We start from the raw sequence: 17,561 nt of genomic DNA, 5'->3' as shown, positions 1-17,561 counted from the left end.
TTTCATTCTGACTAATAGTCTGAATATTAGTCAGGGGTAATGTGATACTGCGGAGTCATAATACCTTTCCACATGCATTGTTAATTATAATAATGTTTTTCCACTCAGATGACCGGCTGACTAAACTGAACTAGCGCAGTAATCTGGGCTGGATTCTTACAGACGGAGGTGTTGACAGTGAACATCTCATCCATGCTTTTAAGGCATTGTTGTTATCTCAGTGGCCAGGCCACACTTATCTCACAGAGGGAACTGTATGTGAGCAGAAACAATAGGCTTGATTGAGTGCATTCCCTAAAAGGTGTTAGGTTACATGGGCCTGCTCTATTTAATAGATGATATCTGTCTGAAGGGACTTTGCCATGTGATCTTTATCATTGGACATTTTGAGAAATGGTGCATCATTCATACACCAACTAATTATCTGGCATGAAGCTGTGATAACAGGAAATACCCAGAGGCTGCGTGAAGCCGGGTAATATCAGGGAAGAGTTGAGATGAGACATGGTATTGTTGCTCATATAAATATGTCATCAATTAAAATTGTTCAAGTAAGTCACAAGAAAGCTTCACTGTCCAGAGTAAAACCAACATTTCCATTTGAATCTTATCCATAAGTGGTTGTACATTCATCCATAGGCCCAAATGGCCCCTACTTGATTTAAAAAATAAAAGCCACCATAATGCAATTACCCTAAGAAAGAAAATGGTAATCCATGAGCCAGTATGAGTGCAGGGGTGGGATGCATCCGTAATGACCTGAGAATGCTTCTGAGGAATTTTCACACCCATAAGCTCCAGGAGAGCTAGACTAAAAATTACCACAACCACACATTCATATCGTGCTAATCTCTGTGTGGTGCAGTTGAAAACAAAACACTTTATTCAAAACCATGCCTTTCAGAAAGCCTGCTTCCTGTCTCAGTCACATGTTAAAATATGACTCCAAACCCATTCATCAACTGGTGTAAATCCTTCACACGTTCTGTATTTACAGATATCAGGAACAGTATGGTGCATTATCAGACCACCAGTAGATTCATAGCTGGGGGTGAAATTGCATATGCTAATAAAGCAGATGTCCACAGTCCTCGACACATTCCAGCCTGACTATAAAAACAAAGCTTCTCTCTTCCCCAAGGAGCAGAGCGCCATCTCTGACTGTCTCCAACAGCCACAAAGCTTCATATAAACATTTAGTGTTATAACCCGATGATCCCCCGGCAATAGCCAGTCCCTCCCTGCCACTGTCTCTAAAACAACTGCCGCAATCCGATCCCTTCAGACCGCAGCTTCCCCACATTTTGGGAGCATTCTGTGTGTTTGGCCAAGGTGTGGGTCCTTGTCTAAAAACTTTCCATGACACTGGAAGTTTCGGGCCACGTCCCTGTGTCTCTGCTGTCCACTGTGCCCGACTCCCGCTGAATTCATCAGCCATTGTTTTCTTTGCACAGGCATTTATGATGTCACAGCAAACATAAGCTTTGTCCTCAGATGAAGGATCAGCCAGGGTTCGTGCCCTTATGGGGTCAAACAAACAGCAAATATGGACAGGCTATGACTTAGATCATGGGGTTGGGTGGACATTATGGTGGCAGAAAGAGAACTTCATTTAAGAGGGAAAAAAGAATTGGCACCAATAGGGATAAAGGCACAAAAAAAATTAACATTTTATTATTGGTATACCAACAAAAATAAAAGTGAATCCTTATGCAACAACATAAGTTATGCTCACAGTAATACTTGAACAAGCGCAGCTTTAATTTTAACTTCTTTTCCTTCTCCCGTCACCATCCCCTCTCCATTCTAAAAAAGCACCACGCCATATCAAAATGAAAACATTTCCGGGGTCTGAATGGCCCAGGGCACCGAGTCATCACCCGGTGATGAAAAGCATGAACATGCAACTTTGATGAAGCAGACCACAGCATTTAGGTGGTTTAAAACATGTCTAGACCGTTTGCATACAGGAATACAAAAATGTTCACTATGTTTGAAAATAGGGAAACAAGGATCAACAAAATAATATGATGAACAAAAAGACGTTAAAAATGTATATATATTTTATATATTATATAAATAGACATGATGGTTTTTTTCTGTTAAGATGCTAAAAAAAATATTGCAGTGTTTGGCTTAATATTTTAAGTATCAACAATAATCCATATTACACTTCTTTTCTAATTGTTTTTTTATAGGTTTCCCGATTGCATAAGAATGAATTTGGCAGCAGCAGTATTTAAGTGCTTTGAAAGCAGGGAAGGTAAACACAGACTTAAGCACACACACACTCCACACCACACACACATATATAACACAATGGCTTGTGTCTGTAAAGATCAGATTTCCATTATGTTTGTTTTCTTAGGATAAGGCATGTTAACAAAGAAAATATGTTGCTTGCTCACAGACATCTGTTGAAACCAGAGGAATTTCTAAAATTGTAAATAGGTTGTCTTTAATTGGGAGACTGTTTTAAGACTGGCTACTAACTGAGGTAACTAAATATTCATTTAAAAGTCAAATGTTGTAATTGTAGATCCCACCAAATGCTTATATATATATATATATATATATATATATATTTTGCCTAAACTAAACATCCACATAACCCCACTGAACCCTATTTGTCTGTATCGTTATATCAGCTTTACTACTTCCTAAGCATACGTTCATTTAAATATTGCTGAAGAACCATCTAATCGCTCTATGATAGCAGGCCGGCAATGAAAACAAATGTCGAACCACACAAAAAGTGACTGTCCTGCACTTCAAGCGATGAGAACGCGGATAGAGAAAACACAAAGCAACATGCTGACACGTGAGAACGACCAGAGGCTGTCACAAAACTGAGCACGAAAAAACAACAAAAAAACAACAGGTCCTGTATCCCTGCAGAGCTAAACCGGATGGCACAAGGCAAACACTTAGCCACTGTTCCCAACACAACTTGCATCCCACACACACAAAAAAAGGGATAAAAGGAAACAATTGAGCAATTGTTCCGGCGTCAATACATGGCACCGTGTGCACGGTTAAAACCATGCAAACATTCATTTGTTTAGGGTTAGTGGCACAGAAACAGGGCTGGGAAAACAATGGCTAAATGTCTTTGTTTCCCAACCATAAAAGCTGATAGCTGCTTATTTGCATTCACAAAATCACACTCGGCGCTCATTGCTCAATTGGGAAACCCACATCGTTATGGAGGACTTTGTTAGAAAAGGCACTGGCTCTGTGTTGGAGGGCAGGAGATACTGTAACATGCCTTTGTCCATCAAAGGACTTTTATGGGCTTTGGCTCTCTCACCCCAGCCATGCCGATTGGCTAAACATTATACTTATTTTTCTGCCCCCTGAGGACTGCTTTTAAACTGCTGTTTCAATCTTAAAGAAACAACAAAAGAGCCTGTCAGGTTAATGCTTCCTGACAACCCAAGATAGACAAAAAAAGACAAAGACAACACCCTAAACACTCAAATACCGAATGAAAACCAGGGGAAAAAAGGAGAAAAAGCTTCCAAGAAATGTGAAATAACCCCAATAGGAATAAATGTGTAGATTTGAGGAATCATTCATGTCGTGTTATTTTGTTGAGAGAAAAAATACAATCTGAAACACATCCAGCCCTAAAGTTATGCTATTGATTCCACCCACGGGACACAACAATAGCCTAATTATGTCCTAGCAAATAATCACATCGCATTCAGAAAGGCAAATCAAAGCGTTGCTTTTGTTACATGGCTGATCAATTCGCTCCATCATGTTGCGTTTCTATCACACGGACGAAAAACATTGAACAGAGACAAGATAAAAGCCCGCAGCGCACCGAGGAATCAAAACTCACTTAAGATGTCAATAGTGTCACAGTTAAAAACAGATGCCTGCATTGGAAAACAAAATCCATATCAATACTTTGCCAATCAGTTAATTTCATTAAGGCATTCAGTGCCATTTACTGATGGGATAGTGAATTGTGTGCAAACAAAGCAAAGGTCAGAAATGTATGGTTGAAGTGACAGATTGCACCCGGAGGAGGGCAGTCTGCACTCAGTGGCTGTCTGAACTATTCATAACCACCTCTGATGAAGGAAATGAGCTGTAATAGGAAGTCCATTCAACTTTATTTTGAAGTCCTTTGACATGTTCACACTATCTTAAGTACCGGCCCTCTTTTGCCAAAGCCTGTGTGTGTTGACCTGGCTCGGCTTGTTGTCCTCCGACCACCTGGTCCTCTCTGGAAATGTTTATGTCCAGAAGGAATGCATCACAACTTACGATTTCTTTAAGCAGCTGTGAGTGGAAATGGCTTTTTGGGGAGACGTTTATGACCCCCCATTCAAAGGCCGACATTTCAAACACAGGAAGGAAGGAACTGAGAAGAAGTGCAATACAGTATCAAGAGGTCCGTTTAAAACTCCTCCACCCTTTTTTGAACAAGATAAAAGTTCAAATATTTGATGATATAATGGTTGCGATGTTGTCTTTTTTAAAACCTTAAATTACGATGACCTGTTCCTTCATAATGCAACCAAAAAAAACCACAAAAATAAAGGTCAGCATGATTGTAACATTTCAAACTGCACTCAGAAGCTCTGAGGATGTTTTAGTTCATAGAAGAAGCACTTAACTCACCCATGTCGTCACATGTGGAGCAGGAGAGAGAGAGAGAGAGAGAGGGAGGGAGGGTGTGGGGGGGAGTGATCTCCTCCTCAAGGGTGCTCAGGATTAGGGCCTGGAAGTCTGTTAGATAATAGATCAAAGAGACACCAGAAAGCACTTCTTACTTTTCCCACACAACACTCATCTTCTTCATGCATGATGGAATTTCAGGAGCATCTTCTTTTGTCGCAATTCCACCGGAAGATCAAGCGACAAGACTTTGGTCCTTGAATCAAACACAATGTTAAAACGATGAATCACAGTAAGGTGCTCCGTATTAATGGGTTACGGGTTTCACTGGTCACGTGCTCAACGCTCTGTTTAAGTTGTGATGAATAAATTGGTTATTATTCGTGGGAATATCTACTGCGACTTGAAGCAGGCCATACCAAGCAAAAGTCCTGCATAAAAAAAAAGGCAAAAGTCTTATCAGCATTATGTAGACTTGTTAAAGTAAGATCAGTTAAATTGTACAATAGGACGAGGGCCTTTAGTTAACATACTGGATTACTATCAGGCCGACTGATTCATGAAAGCAACACATAATGCATCATATCTTCTAACCTGATTATATGTTCTGTAAGCTGAATCCTGAAGAATTTACTTTGACATTTTGGAAAATGTGCTTATCTTGCAGAGTTAGATGAGAAGATCGATACGACTGTTAACAGGGATCTAATCGTCAGTGTTCAATGTCCAACCTTCAACAATAAAGTAAATGTGTCAAACTATTCATTTTATCAGCTCAGTAACTAGTATGCGAGTAAACTAGTAGCTGACAGAGAACTGTAGTAAAAAGTATAGGACTGCCTTCATAAATGTAGTGAAGTAAAAGTGCTTTGTATGAATATAGTAGTACTCATGAAAAGCATCACAAAAGTACAGCACTTACATTCTACCACTAATCCCATACCAGAAATGAGTGCACTGCCAATCACAGACAATAAACAGGGCCGACAAAAGGCATCAGCATCTAAAATATAGAGCATGGAATCGAAGACAAAGACAACGCAAGAGGACATGGTCTTCATATTCCTTTTCTTGGTTAACGTTTCCTTTTCCCCTTTTGCGACACAAACCAACTGTGAGGTGAAACTCCGGTGCCTGCAGAGTGTCCTCCATCAAACAAACTCCATCTGAGTTTGTGGCCATGCTGCGTGTGCATCAGCGGAGCCATTAGTGCCGAGGGACGAGAGAGAAATCAATGGTCATCTGTTCACCGGAGACTCCTATTCAGGTGCAGCCTTCAATCTCTGCAAAGTGCTGAAGTCTGAGGGTAAAAATGGCCACAATAATGAATAGCCGAAAGCAGGACAGGCACTTTATTGAAAAATCTATTGGGTGAGCAACTTGGCTTTTCAAAACTATGACCTTCATATGCATGTCTAATGTTTTCTCCAAAAAAACATCCACATTATGGATTCAAAATGAGGACTTGAAAATGCCTCATTTCTAAAAGAAAAAAGCTACAGGTAGAGAATGTGTATTAATTAAGTATTATTAATGCAACACGCCACAATTTCTGAGTGAACTTCCCCTCCACTCGTATCACTCTGCTGCCACCTGATGGACAATCTGGAGAAGTCCGTGGTAAAATGTGCATTTCACATTTCAGGCTTATTTTTTCTTCATTCCTTTTTTTCCTGAAGATGTTGGCTTAAAATAAACCAAGTTTTTAAATTAATAATAAATTACATTTATAGTATTTTTATTATTATTCTAATTTTCAAATTGTGATGGCTCCAAAAATAACCCTTGCAAAGATAGTATGCAAAATGATGTCCAAATGAGTAACTTTCACATTTCAAAGTTATTCTGTACTGTATTCTCAAACAACAAAACCATTACTTGCTACGTATTTTTGGGGAGTTTTTCCTGATCCGATGTGAGGTCCTGGGACACGGATGTCGTATGTGTAGAGGCACATTTGTAATTTTGGACTATAGAAAATAAACTGATTTGAAATTGAAAATGACTTCAGTGGTCAATGTCTAAATGGCTAGAAACAGAGAAACGCAGTTATTGGTAACAGCCTGCACACATGTAACCTTTAGGCCAAAGAGTTCATACTGGCAAAGAAATAGCTTATGATGCAGTTTAAAGTCTTTAAATATTCAGGAAAACACACTGAGCCCCCCCTGCTCACTGTGGGATGTCTTCCAGTGTGTGTGTATCGGAGTACAGTGTGTGAGGAGAGAGCTGCTCTATCGTCTGCTGCTGCCGAGTGGACACGATGAGTGGAACCCCGTGGATGACCACATTCTGGCTGCAAAGGCTGATGTTCGGCACCAGCAACGCACTTTCCTCACAGGGTGAGACGCTCCCCCCGACCGCAACTGCCCCTGCTGGCTTCGACATGTCCTCCGATGGACCGCGCGCCCCGTCGGCTGCAGTTGCCGTCGCCGCCGTGGCGGCGTTCCCTTCCGTCACCACTGTCACCTCCGTGCCACCCTCCTGGATCAAGGCGTTGAGGCCCTCCAGCTCCGAGCAGGTCGTGATGAAAGTCTGCGTGCCGCTGCTGGCGTCCTGAGCAGTGACGGCGGTCTGCAGCAGGGCCCGGTGGAGCGGGTTGCTGGCGTCACCGGGGCCGAGCTGCGTCAACAGGACCGTCTGAGTTTCTAGTGTGGCCTCGGCAGTCTGGCGCGACCCGACGGGTTGCATTGGTGTGAGCAAGTTCCCCTGCTGGATCATGGAGTGGACGACCATGTCCTGGCTTTCCGGGCTGAGCAGGACCATGCTGGTCTTATGCGGACCATCCCCACCACCTGGAAGTAAGGAGTTCTCCTGGCCCAGAGGGTGAGATACGATGATTTTGAGCTGCGCACTGCTGTAAGGAGCCATCGAGTCAGACGGGATAGGAACCTCAAGCTGGGTGTTGCTCTTCGCCGTTGTGACCGGAACCAAGTGGACATCCGCCGGGGCGGAGAGCTGGAGCTGAAACACGTTCAGTGTGTCTCGATGCTGCTTCTTGTGGCTCCGCAGGGAGTCCTCCCTCACGAAGGAAGCGTTGCACGAGTCACAGCAGAACGCCTGAGCCGCTTCTAGTTTGGCCCGGTACCTGGAGCCCACAGGCTTTGGAGAGTCCCCTCCTCCGCCTGTTCCTCCACCCCTGCCACCGTCACCTTTTTCAGGCTTATCCGAGTGGCACTTCCTTTTGTGGATGACGAGGTTACTGCGCTGCTTGGAGGCAAAGTTGCAGAAGTCACATTTAAAGGGCCGATCCTCCGAGTGGACCCTCTCGTGGACTTTGAGCGCCCCCTTGCTGGCGCAGGAGTAAGTGCACTCGGAACACTGGATGGGCTGAATGGGTTGGTGTTCTCGCATGTGCTCTCGCAGAGCAGCCTTGCTGGCACACTGGAAGTCACAGTGCTCACAGTGGGAGGAGTTCTCGGTGCCATGCTTGAGCTGAACGTGAGATTTCAGGTTGCCTTTCATGGCGCAGCGGTACTCACAAAAGTTACACTCGTATGGTTTTTCCCCCGAGTGAATCCGGATGTGCCTCTTCAGGTCTGAGTTGATTTTGAACTTTGCATCACACTGTTGGCACTGGAAAGGTGCATCCCCTTGGAATGAAATAAAACATAAAGACAGGACAATAATATCATATGATTCTCAATGATTTCATTCTCAAAAATACAACATCACCCTGCAGTTGGAGACACTTGTGGATGTGTGACTACTTACCAGTGTGCGAGCGCAGGTGGACGGTGAGTTGGCTGGAGTTGCGGCTGGCGTAAGGACAGATCTGGCACTTAAACGGCCGTTCATCATAGTGGATTCGCAGGTGCTTCTTCAAACTGCTGCTGTCTGCTGCTGCGTAGGGACAGTGCTTACACTTGTGCGGCTTCTCGCCTGTGTGCGAGCGGCTGTGCATGTTGAGCTTGTCCCGCCGGCTGAAGCGTTTGTGGCAAAGCTCACATTCAAATGGCTTCTCACCTGTATGGCGGACGAGAAGAAAGAAAGAAAGAAGAAGAAGCAGCAGAAGAAACGTGTCAATATCGGATTGTTAAGTGATTAAATAAAGCAGGAGAATCACTTGACATACCGGTGTGGGTTTTGAGATGCCGCTCCATGTCTTTTTGGCCATACTGCGTCTTGAAAGTGCAACCTGTAGATCAACAGAAATAGTGCTTTTACAAGGCATGTGTAGCCTTGTGGAAAGTCAATCTAAAAAGAGTCCTAAATAAATAACAGCTATTGACATGGGTCTTGGCAGGAAGTACTGTTTTCCCTGCTTGGCGGCCAAAAAGAGGGAATGTGTTACAGTCGTAAATGGCGTGAGGCACTAACCTGAGAAACAGCAGCTGTGTCTCTTTGAAGTCAGGGAAGGTTTCAATTTTTTGGAAGGTGTTTTCTGTGCTTTGGTCAGGATCTTTTTAACACCTCTCATAACACACGTCTGGTAGGTTTCCTCAAAAACAAACTCGGTGCTGGAATCTGAGCAGGACACAAATATGACAGGATTTGAGGGCATGAGAGAGGCAGACTGGGTCTCAAATCTACGTGCAAACTGTTGACAACAAATACGGAAGTGTAGTATTTTACCTGTGAGAGTGGTGGTTGCAGTGGTGGCAGAGGTTGGTAAGGAGCATCCATTTTGCTTATGGGCGAGAAAGACCTCAAAATTATTATACTGCTGCTTGCAGAATCCACAGATATGGATGTCTGGACTCAATTCCACCACAACAGAATGTCCTGCACCGACATAGGGAGGTAGAAAACACAGAAAGAAACCCACGATATTAATAGAAAGTTGCGTGATGTACGTGCGTGAAATTGGCAAAAAGATGACTGCAATATAATGACGAAAAATCATAATTGGGATGTTCGCGATATGTGAGTAGTTAGGGATCATTTCCTTTACCGTCGGTGTTGTATGTTGCCATTTTCGAGCTTGTTTAGATGGAGATCAACTCATCTTCTGGCTCTTCAAAGCCTACACAACGTCCACCATGTTGTTTAACTGTTCCGACTCGAGTGGAGGCGCAGCCAGCGCAACTATTATCATATTTGAAAACGCGAGATACACTGCAGTTTGTTATATCAATGACAAATACCGTGTACTTCTCCAACAACAGATACAAGTCGGGTTTACGACATGTTACGGGGGGTTTACGGCCGTTAAGCAAGCGCCGTGTCCGGGTGACGTCACATGATGCTTTTAAAACTATGGGAAAAATCTAAATTACCTTCCCTCAGTCTGTACGTCCGACAACAGGATAAAAGTGGGGTGCTTCTTTTGTTACATTACTATTTGTGTGATAATCGTTTTATATAATTGATGTATCAATAATTTGGTGCCGTTTTATTTTCTTAAGAAGTGTTAAATATATCTTATTAATGTGGACAATACCACAGTAAGGGTAAGCCTGACGCCCCCCACCCCCCTCCGTATTCTGCCTGTTCATCAGTTCACACGCTGTCTTATGGCTGTCTTAATTGTGAAACAAGTAATTTAAATAAAAAACAACATCCAAGAGGGCTAAACATCTGTCATTGACATAAGGTATTTACGAGTCCCTGAATGCGGCATTACTATTGTAGCGAGTAATTGATACTCAGCCACGGGGCCACTTTTGTCCTGAAATGTCATTTAATTTCCGTTCATAAAGTACAGCTGGCTTTCTCATATAACACTTTACCATGTAACGTTAAACCGTCAACTCCGAGTGAGAAAAATGTCTTTGGCTTTTACAAAAGCAAGGCCGTTAAGTCAACGTTACTGCCACCTGTCGTATTGGAAGTCCAATGAAAAGGCTTACCAACCATACACACTTATACTATTCGTTTTCTGAACGATACACATTTTATCTGACAGTCCTGACGTCGGCCTGATTTGTTTAGTGGCTGCAACGTTAGCACATTTTCAGAATATAGCCGCAGCCTTTGCACCTGCAACGACTTCAAGGTAAGCTTTCAGATGTAGAAATCGCTGCAGGGCACTTAACTATACATAGCTTACTCAACCGCCTCTCAAGTAAGGACAATTTACTGTGAATTAGAATGCCTTTTTGTATATGCCAGAGCACTCGTGCTCGTGTGAATAAGCCATGAAAGTGACTGACATACAGCTCCATTTTCACTGGCAGGTCCTTAACTGCCTGATTGCCACTGTGAAGCTCAGGAATTTCCTTACGCTGACTTTCCTGCGTGGCAGAGTACAGGACGGATTTCTTCCCTGCTGAAACAGCAAATCCGTGAGACAGACAGACAGACAGACAGACAGACAGACCCCCCACACACACACACACGCCTCTCTCTCATGGCCTGCCCAAACCAATCTGACTATATGATTACTGCTGCCTTTGAATTGGATCCTATCAGGATTGTCCACATAGAATAAACAACATGTATGGAAACAATTTGTTATAATAGTACAAAGCTACTGATTTTTTCTTCTTCTGGGCACCTTGAAAATTGATGACTGATGGAAAAATACACGAAAAGGAGATGATTAAATACATCATTTCATCTGACCGAAGAGTGTGCAAATCGTTTGCACATAACCCCCCCCTAAACCCAGTAGGCCTACAGTTAAATGCACATCAATGACCGGTTTCACACGTGACAGACAAATGACAGAGATATGGGTCAATAAAAGAAAGACTCATGCCATTCACCCAGCGAGTGGAGAACAATATTTTAGAGATTAAAAGAATAAAACATCACATTTTATTATCTAGACCCACTCCTTTCTAGCCCTTTTTTGCTTGAAAAATTATTGAATTAATTACTGCTTTACCAGAATTATGTTATAGTTATTTTACTGTCAATCAAGCGACCAACTCAACTTTAATTCACAGCTACACCAACCTCAACTCGTAAAGTATGTATGCCAGTGACTGTTTAGTCACTTGAGTTAAAGGGACAGTTCATCTTTTCTTCTCACCTGCAGTGCTACTTATCAATCTAGATTGTTTTGGTGTGAGGCACCTAGTTTCAGAGATGTCGGCCGTATAGATGTCTTCCTTCTCATAAATATAATGGGACTTTATTGCACTCGGCTTGTGGTGCTCAAAGTTTGAAATTGCTCAGAAAGGTCTGTGGATTACGTGGTCATGATTTCTGTCAAGAGACGTTACTGTTGACTTTCAAAGTATTTCCTTTTTGGTGCTGTCAGCATCACAAGCCGAGTGCTATATAGTCCCATAATATTTTAGAGAAGGCTCTCTGGCTGTAATGTCCAAAACTATGGCAACTCACACCAAGACAATCTAAAAAAAAACTTTTAAATAAGTAGCACTGCAGGTAAGCGGAGAAAAAAAAGTATTCTTTGTTTTCGGGGTGAACTGTCCCTTTAAGGTGTACTCTGAACAATGAGCTGTTTTTCATTTGTTGTACTCTGTAGAAACAAAGTCTCATTTGGACATCCTGCTGTGCCAAGTCTCATTTGTAGACTTGCATGTTTTCCCATTCAATGAGATGCCCGAAAATTCAGTGAGTGATGTAATGTCCCTCTTTTCCCCAATGAGACAAGGGCAACAATAGGGGGGAGTGCCTCTGTCACATTATTTCCCCCCACCGAGGCACGCCAGCTGCTTACAGTTGCTTAATGGCTACGAGCTGTCACAAGGCATCACAGCCCGCTGCCACACAGGAGCGGCAGATGCTTTAATTGCACAATGACTTGTAGGTTGTCAACAGCAATTATACCGGGCTTCCACCTGAGGGCACCCAAAGAACACCGTCTACTCACTTCACTGGCAAGACACAAGCCTCAGAAGCTGGCTGCGACAAACAAACCTGATCTCTGAGTGTCGCTTCTGTCCAGACAAGAGCCGCGAGACCGATACTCCAAGCCTCCTTTTTAGCTGAATGGTTCGTCCATGTGCTGCAATAACCTGGGCAGGTTTGTCAGATAGCAGGCCCAGGACCCCAAAATTCATATTTAGACATCAAATATTTATCTAGCTTTGTCACCTTAGGGCCCGCTGCTCACAGTACTGCAGCAGGTCGTGGTGTGCAACGTTTGAGTAATTTAGCTCATTATTAATTCATGTCATTTTTTCCCTCTTTTTCTTTTGCAATTCAGGGAAGGCTCATTTGCCGCTGCCAGGCCTAAGATGATGATTATCATTAAGAGGAGGCAAATAAAATGGTGAGTTCAAAGCTATGTTGCAACATGCTTCAGCCCACATTGGTTAAAGGTTTGTGTGTTGATAGCTTGTTAAACAGTAAATATGGTTCTGTGTTACGTGCTTAGATTCGTGGTTTATTCTATTCATAGACGGCCCTGAAATTATAATCAAGCAACTCTGAAAGCAAACACACACACAGTGACCTTCTGCTTGTGTCATGTCAAATTGAATGGGTAAAAGATGTCCCGAGTCCCGTTGTTTTGTTTTGAGCCATAAGACAAATTATACACACATGTATGAATTCCTTTGGTCCACAGCTGCCATCTCAGCATCAGATAAAACAGAGCCAAAGTCTGGGAACCATCACATGCCTCAAACACTCCCACTTCATCATATAAAAAGACACAATTGCGCGAGCTCGCACGCACGAACGAGTGCAGCAGGGCTGCACACAAAAGGCGCACATGCTCGCACGCAAAACAGCGCTATGCTCTTTGTATCTGCCAACTGATGCAGATGATAGGGCTGCAGATGAGTGCAGGCTAACCAGAGACTAGCGGGTACATGTGGCTTCATAGACAAGAGCAGGCCATAGCCTCAGGAGGGGAATATTCAACCCTTAGAAACATGCGGGGGTATGAATGTAGACACAATTTCATTTTATGATGTAGTATAACATTTTTGATGTTGATATGCAAGCTTGGGGGAATATTAATGTTGCCATAGTGTCTGGTATATACGATGTGAATGTGGCCAAAAGGAATACAAATGTTGTTTTCTAGAAATAAAAGTGTGTTTCTATCAAAACTGAAGTATTTTATATGGAGGTTCGCTGTGGAAGGAAGGTGCTGTCGTGTGCCTTGTATTTTGCCGTAGTGTCAGCAGGGGGTGTCCAAAATCAGGCTAGAGAAAGAGACCCTGTGCTTGTTTGAAGCGGCACTCAAGGCGGTGCTCCAGTTTGTAGCAGCTGACATTTTGGAACCAGTGGGTCAGCAAAATGGAGAAGCCACGGAGATGTATCAAAACCAGTGAGACTTCTGAACACAGGATGGTTGCGTGTAATTTATTGCTTTTCTTTTCCTCACAGTGAGTCCTAATTACGGCCGCTGGGAAGTGACTCTTTAATGTTATTGCACAAGCGGGCTTTCAGGTGCTGCTTTCTACTCCCAAGTGGAAGGATGGAGCAGGAAACAAAAACAAAGTCACGGACCGGATATATTCCGGGCGTGGATAGACGTACTACGTAGCTGCATCGAAAACAAAAGACGCGACATGTGTATGCACGCACGCGTGATGTGTCGTCAATGATATGACGGCGGAGGGAATCTTGATAGTCAGACAGATAACAACGAGGCTGGCCTATTCACGCTCTCGACACACACCTACAGACACGCTCGTGGGTACACACTCGGCATCATCATCGTCACAGAGGGAGAAAGGCTCATAATTGGACAGAGGTGTCTGTAGATAATGAAGCCAGACCTCACACCTGCCAAACCTTGGGGATTTCACTTGACTGGCCACTTAAATCTTCCTCACTCTGCGGGTCTGGAGGGCAAGAGAGTGAGTAAGGAACTAATGGAAAAAAAGCATGCGCTACAGGGAGGATCCCTGTCAGCATGAGTGTAGCGTAGACCCCCCCCCCCCCACCAATACACACACACACACACACGACCCATCTAGCTCAGCCCCATACAGCTCGTTCCACACAGCACCCACCTCACTTCACTTCACTGTAAATCCTCTGGTGTCAAGGATTTCAGACGGAAATGGGGAAATGCTGCACCAGCTATTTTGTTTCAAACTCTCAAAACACTCGCTTCTCCCAAGTTGTCTTTGGTGACAGCGTTGTGTGCGGGAAGCATATTGTGCCAGCCTTTAGCGGGGTGTCATTCGATGTGCTGAAAGGGAAATCGGAGAGACGCCTCAACGGAGAAACACTTCTATATAGAAAGTTTACCTGACAGTCATCAGGGAATTCTTGACACCGTATCAGTGGTAGCAAAAAGCTACACCAATTAGGGATCCAGTTTACCCTGGCAAAATCTTAACAATTTATAAGAAACAAAATGGAATTTCACTCCGTCTTTCAACACGGCTTGATCCTTAATGGAGGCTCGGAGATCCTTGTCATACAAATGAGGTGGAGATGTAGCCCCAGAAGAGAAGGTTCTATGCTCCTCTATTCTACCAGCACAAAGACAGCAGTGGGACACAGCGGGGGGTATCGGTCTTTGTTTGCTTGTCATGAAGTCAGCCATGTCAGCTTTTACATACTCGGTTGTGTCTGCTGTCAAAAGGTTGCAGTGGTAAATGCTGAGAATCAATAACTTTGTAGCGCTAACAGACACAAATGGAGACTGGTAGCTTTGCTTGTGGGTTAGCTGCACCCAGATGGCCGTGGTATGTCTGTCATACTTTCTTATATATTTTGTAGTGGATAAAAAGGATAAACATGCACTTGTCAAACTCTGCTGTCTGCTGGAAGTCACGCCATGCATTAATGCTTTTGACTTTCGGGCTGAAGCAAGGTTACTCGGAGGACCTCAATCATATTTCTCTGTGCTGTTCAATATGGATACAGCCGCAGTCGTGATTCCTGACGGGGATCTCCATGCACAACCGTGTATATGCTGCAGCAGCAGCACACAGTCACTCAAGAGGAGTTGTTCGGTGTCAGTGAAACTGCATACAATGCATCCAGCTGGCAGATTCATAGCAGGATAATGACACAAGCGCACAACAGTCAGTCGGGTGCAAAATGTGAACGCATTCTAAAAATCAACCCCGTTTGACTGCGGGCTCTCATTCGACATGAGAGCAGCCAGAAAACCTTGCCCAGTGTCGTCCGTCTTCTTGGATACTTTGGGTTCAATTTTCCAATGCCCAGGCCAGGTGGGAAGGTAAATGAGCCCAGGTGGCTCGCCCGGCCTGCGATACCCAGGAGGGAAGCCTGGCGATGAACAGCAACAGAAACTAGCATCCATGGTGACGGACAGGTCTGCGCTCTAAGTGCCGAGCACACTGCGGTCATCCTCCAGCGTGATAGATTACAGATAAACTAAAAGCTGTGTGAGCACAGCCAGATTTGGGAAACGCGCATGTAACCGTAGACCCTGGATCCGCATGGTCCCGTCTTTCACCAGCTTGAACTGCCACTGGAAGACACTTTTAGTAGTTGGGCATCGTTTGCTAATGTGGCTCTTCTTTCCAAATTGGGACGATAAGCAACGCTGAAATGCTCCCTGAAATGAAATCGCGGCGGAAACCGAAAGCTTATCAAGATGAAACTGTGCAATAATACAAGAATTATCCATCACCATCCATCATGTATTTGTTTGCAGGAAACAGATTACATGGATCTTAATTGAAATATTATTTTACCTTCATTTGAATTATTTATGCGGTTGCTTACTAGATTCATACCTCAGAGAAATACATGAACACATTATGTGATGCAAGAATGTGTGTGTGTGTATTTGTGAGCATTTCTCATATATTATTCAAAGTGTAGAGTCAGAATATGGTCTTATCCATATGAAGTATATCAAAGGGCCTGTCTTTGATACAATTTACTTGAGATCCACTGGCCAGAGCAGAGCTGTCCATCGGCCTACCATTGCTAATGAGATCGGGGGGTAAAATAGAGAGTGGTGGGCTGGCTGTCATCCGCTAGGTGATGGTTTTAAGACTAAGCAGTGATACTTCATTAATTAACCTTCACATTCTATGTAGATCTGCTCATCAAGATGCAGTTAATTAAAGAAAGGTCATTCCAAGGGCTGCTGGGAAGCGGCATTATTACAATAGAGGGATGGCACTGCTTTGAGCGAGATAACACAGGGGAGGGGGCAGGGAGACGGCGATCACCCAGCCACTACTAAAATGGCAGACGACTCGACAAAGCCAGTTTCTGAACTCCCGACTGCAGATCACCTCAGTACGAGGACAAAGAAATGTTTTTTGGGTGTGCTGCTTTTTATTTCTTTAGATAGATTTAGCTGAAAAGCTCTCAAGGAGAAAGGCGTAGTCAAATATTCATTATGCTCAATGGACAGCGTCTATCTTTTAGCACGTCGGTGTAGTTGTTCTACTCTATTCTATTTCGCAGCTCTGTGTCTTCTCTGGCAAATTTCTTGGGTGAATTCCACTTTCCCTGACCTCGCTCAGTGTAGAAAAAAACAAAACAAGGCCATCTTGAGTAAATAAAAGGCCAGGAACCAAAGCGGATATAAAATAGTTATGCGTCATATCTGTAAGTGAAATCCACTTCTTGGCGGTGACTTCTTTTTATATTTATGTCTGCCTTATCTATCCATATATCTATATTCGTCACGTCCTGCTAAAAAATGGGTAGCCACCAGGAAGTTTGTTTTGTGCAGGCCTTCATACTGGAAAACAAAAGAGACAGTCAGAGGCGGTAGGAAATGATCCGTCTGAAGAATCGCCTCTCAGCCAATCACACAAGTGAGATCGGACTTAGTGTTACAAATGCCTTTCTACAATGTTTTTGCCAAGCTTTATTTTTTTATGATCCCCCCCGCCCACCTCTCTCTCAGCGCTGCTTGTTTGGAACCTTGGCGTCAGTTTTTCAAAATGTTGCTCTCCTGCAAAATTGTAGCGGGACATCAGCACCTCCCCCGTGTCCACTCAGTCCTCCTGCAGTCATCCCTGAGTGTCTTTTGGCATTGCTTCAAATGGCAGGAGTAGAGACAACCGAGAGGCGGTGTGTGTGCACGCGTTCAAGCGTGCGTGTGCGTGTATGTGTGTGTATGTGTGTATACATCCCTCCCACCCTGCTACGATACAGTAACTGCTGAC

At 43.7% G+C, this 17,561-nt stretch overlaps 1 protein-coding gene across 1 annotated transcript; it reads right to left on the bottom strand.

The window, feature by feature from the left end:
• Nucleotides 1-5,970: 5,970 nt before the first annotated feature.
• On the bottom strand, nt 5,971-9,743 carry zfp64 (zinc finger protein 64 homolog (mouse)). The gene is made up of 6 exons (XM_056423039.1): nt 9,527-9,743; nt 9,208-9,357; nt 8,953-9,099; nt 8,708-8,770; nt 8,347-8,598; nt 5,971-8,225 (listed from the first exon to the last, which is right to left on the bottom strand). The coding sequence occupies exons 1-6, from the start codon at nt 9,546-9,548 to the stop codon at nt 6,805-6,807; spliced, it is 2,055 nt and encodes a 684-aa protein (XP_056279014.1). The 5' UTR covers nt 9,549-9,743; the 3' UTR covers nt 5,971-6,804.
• Nucleotides 9,744-17,561: the final 7,818 nt, after the last annotated feature.

Source organism: Pseudoliparis swirei, chromosome 9, assembly GCF_029220125.1.
Source record: "Pseudoliparis swirei isolate HS2019 ecotype Mariana Trench chromosome 9, NWPU_hadal_v1, whole genome shotgun sequence".
In the NCBI taxonomy this organism is placed as follows: domain Eukaryota; kingdom Metazoa; phylum Chordata; class Actinopteri; order Perciformes; family Liparidae; genus Pseudoliparis; species Pseudoliparis swirei.
The sequence above is the reverse complement of the archived record's forward strand: the minus strand, read 5'-3'. Positions and strand labels throughout refer to the sequence as shown.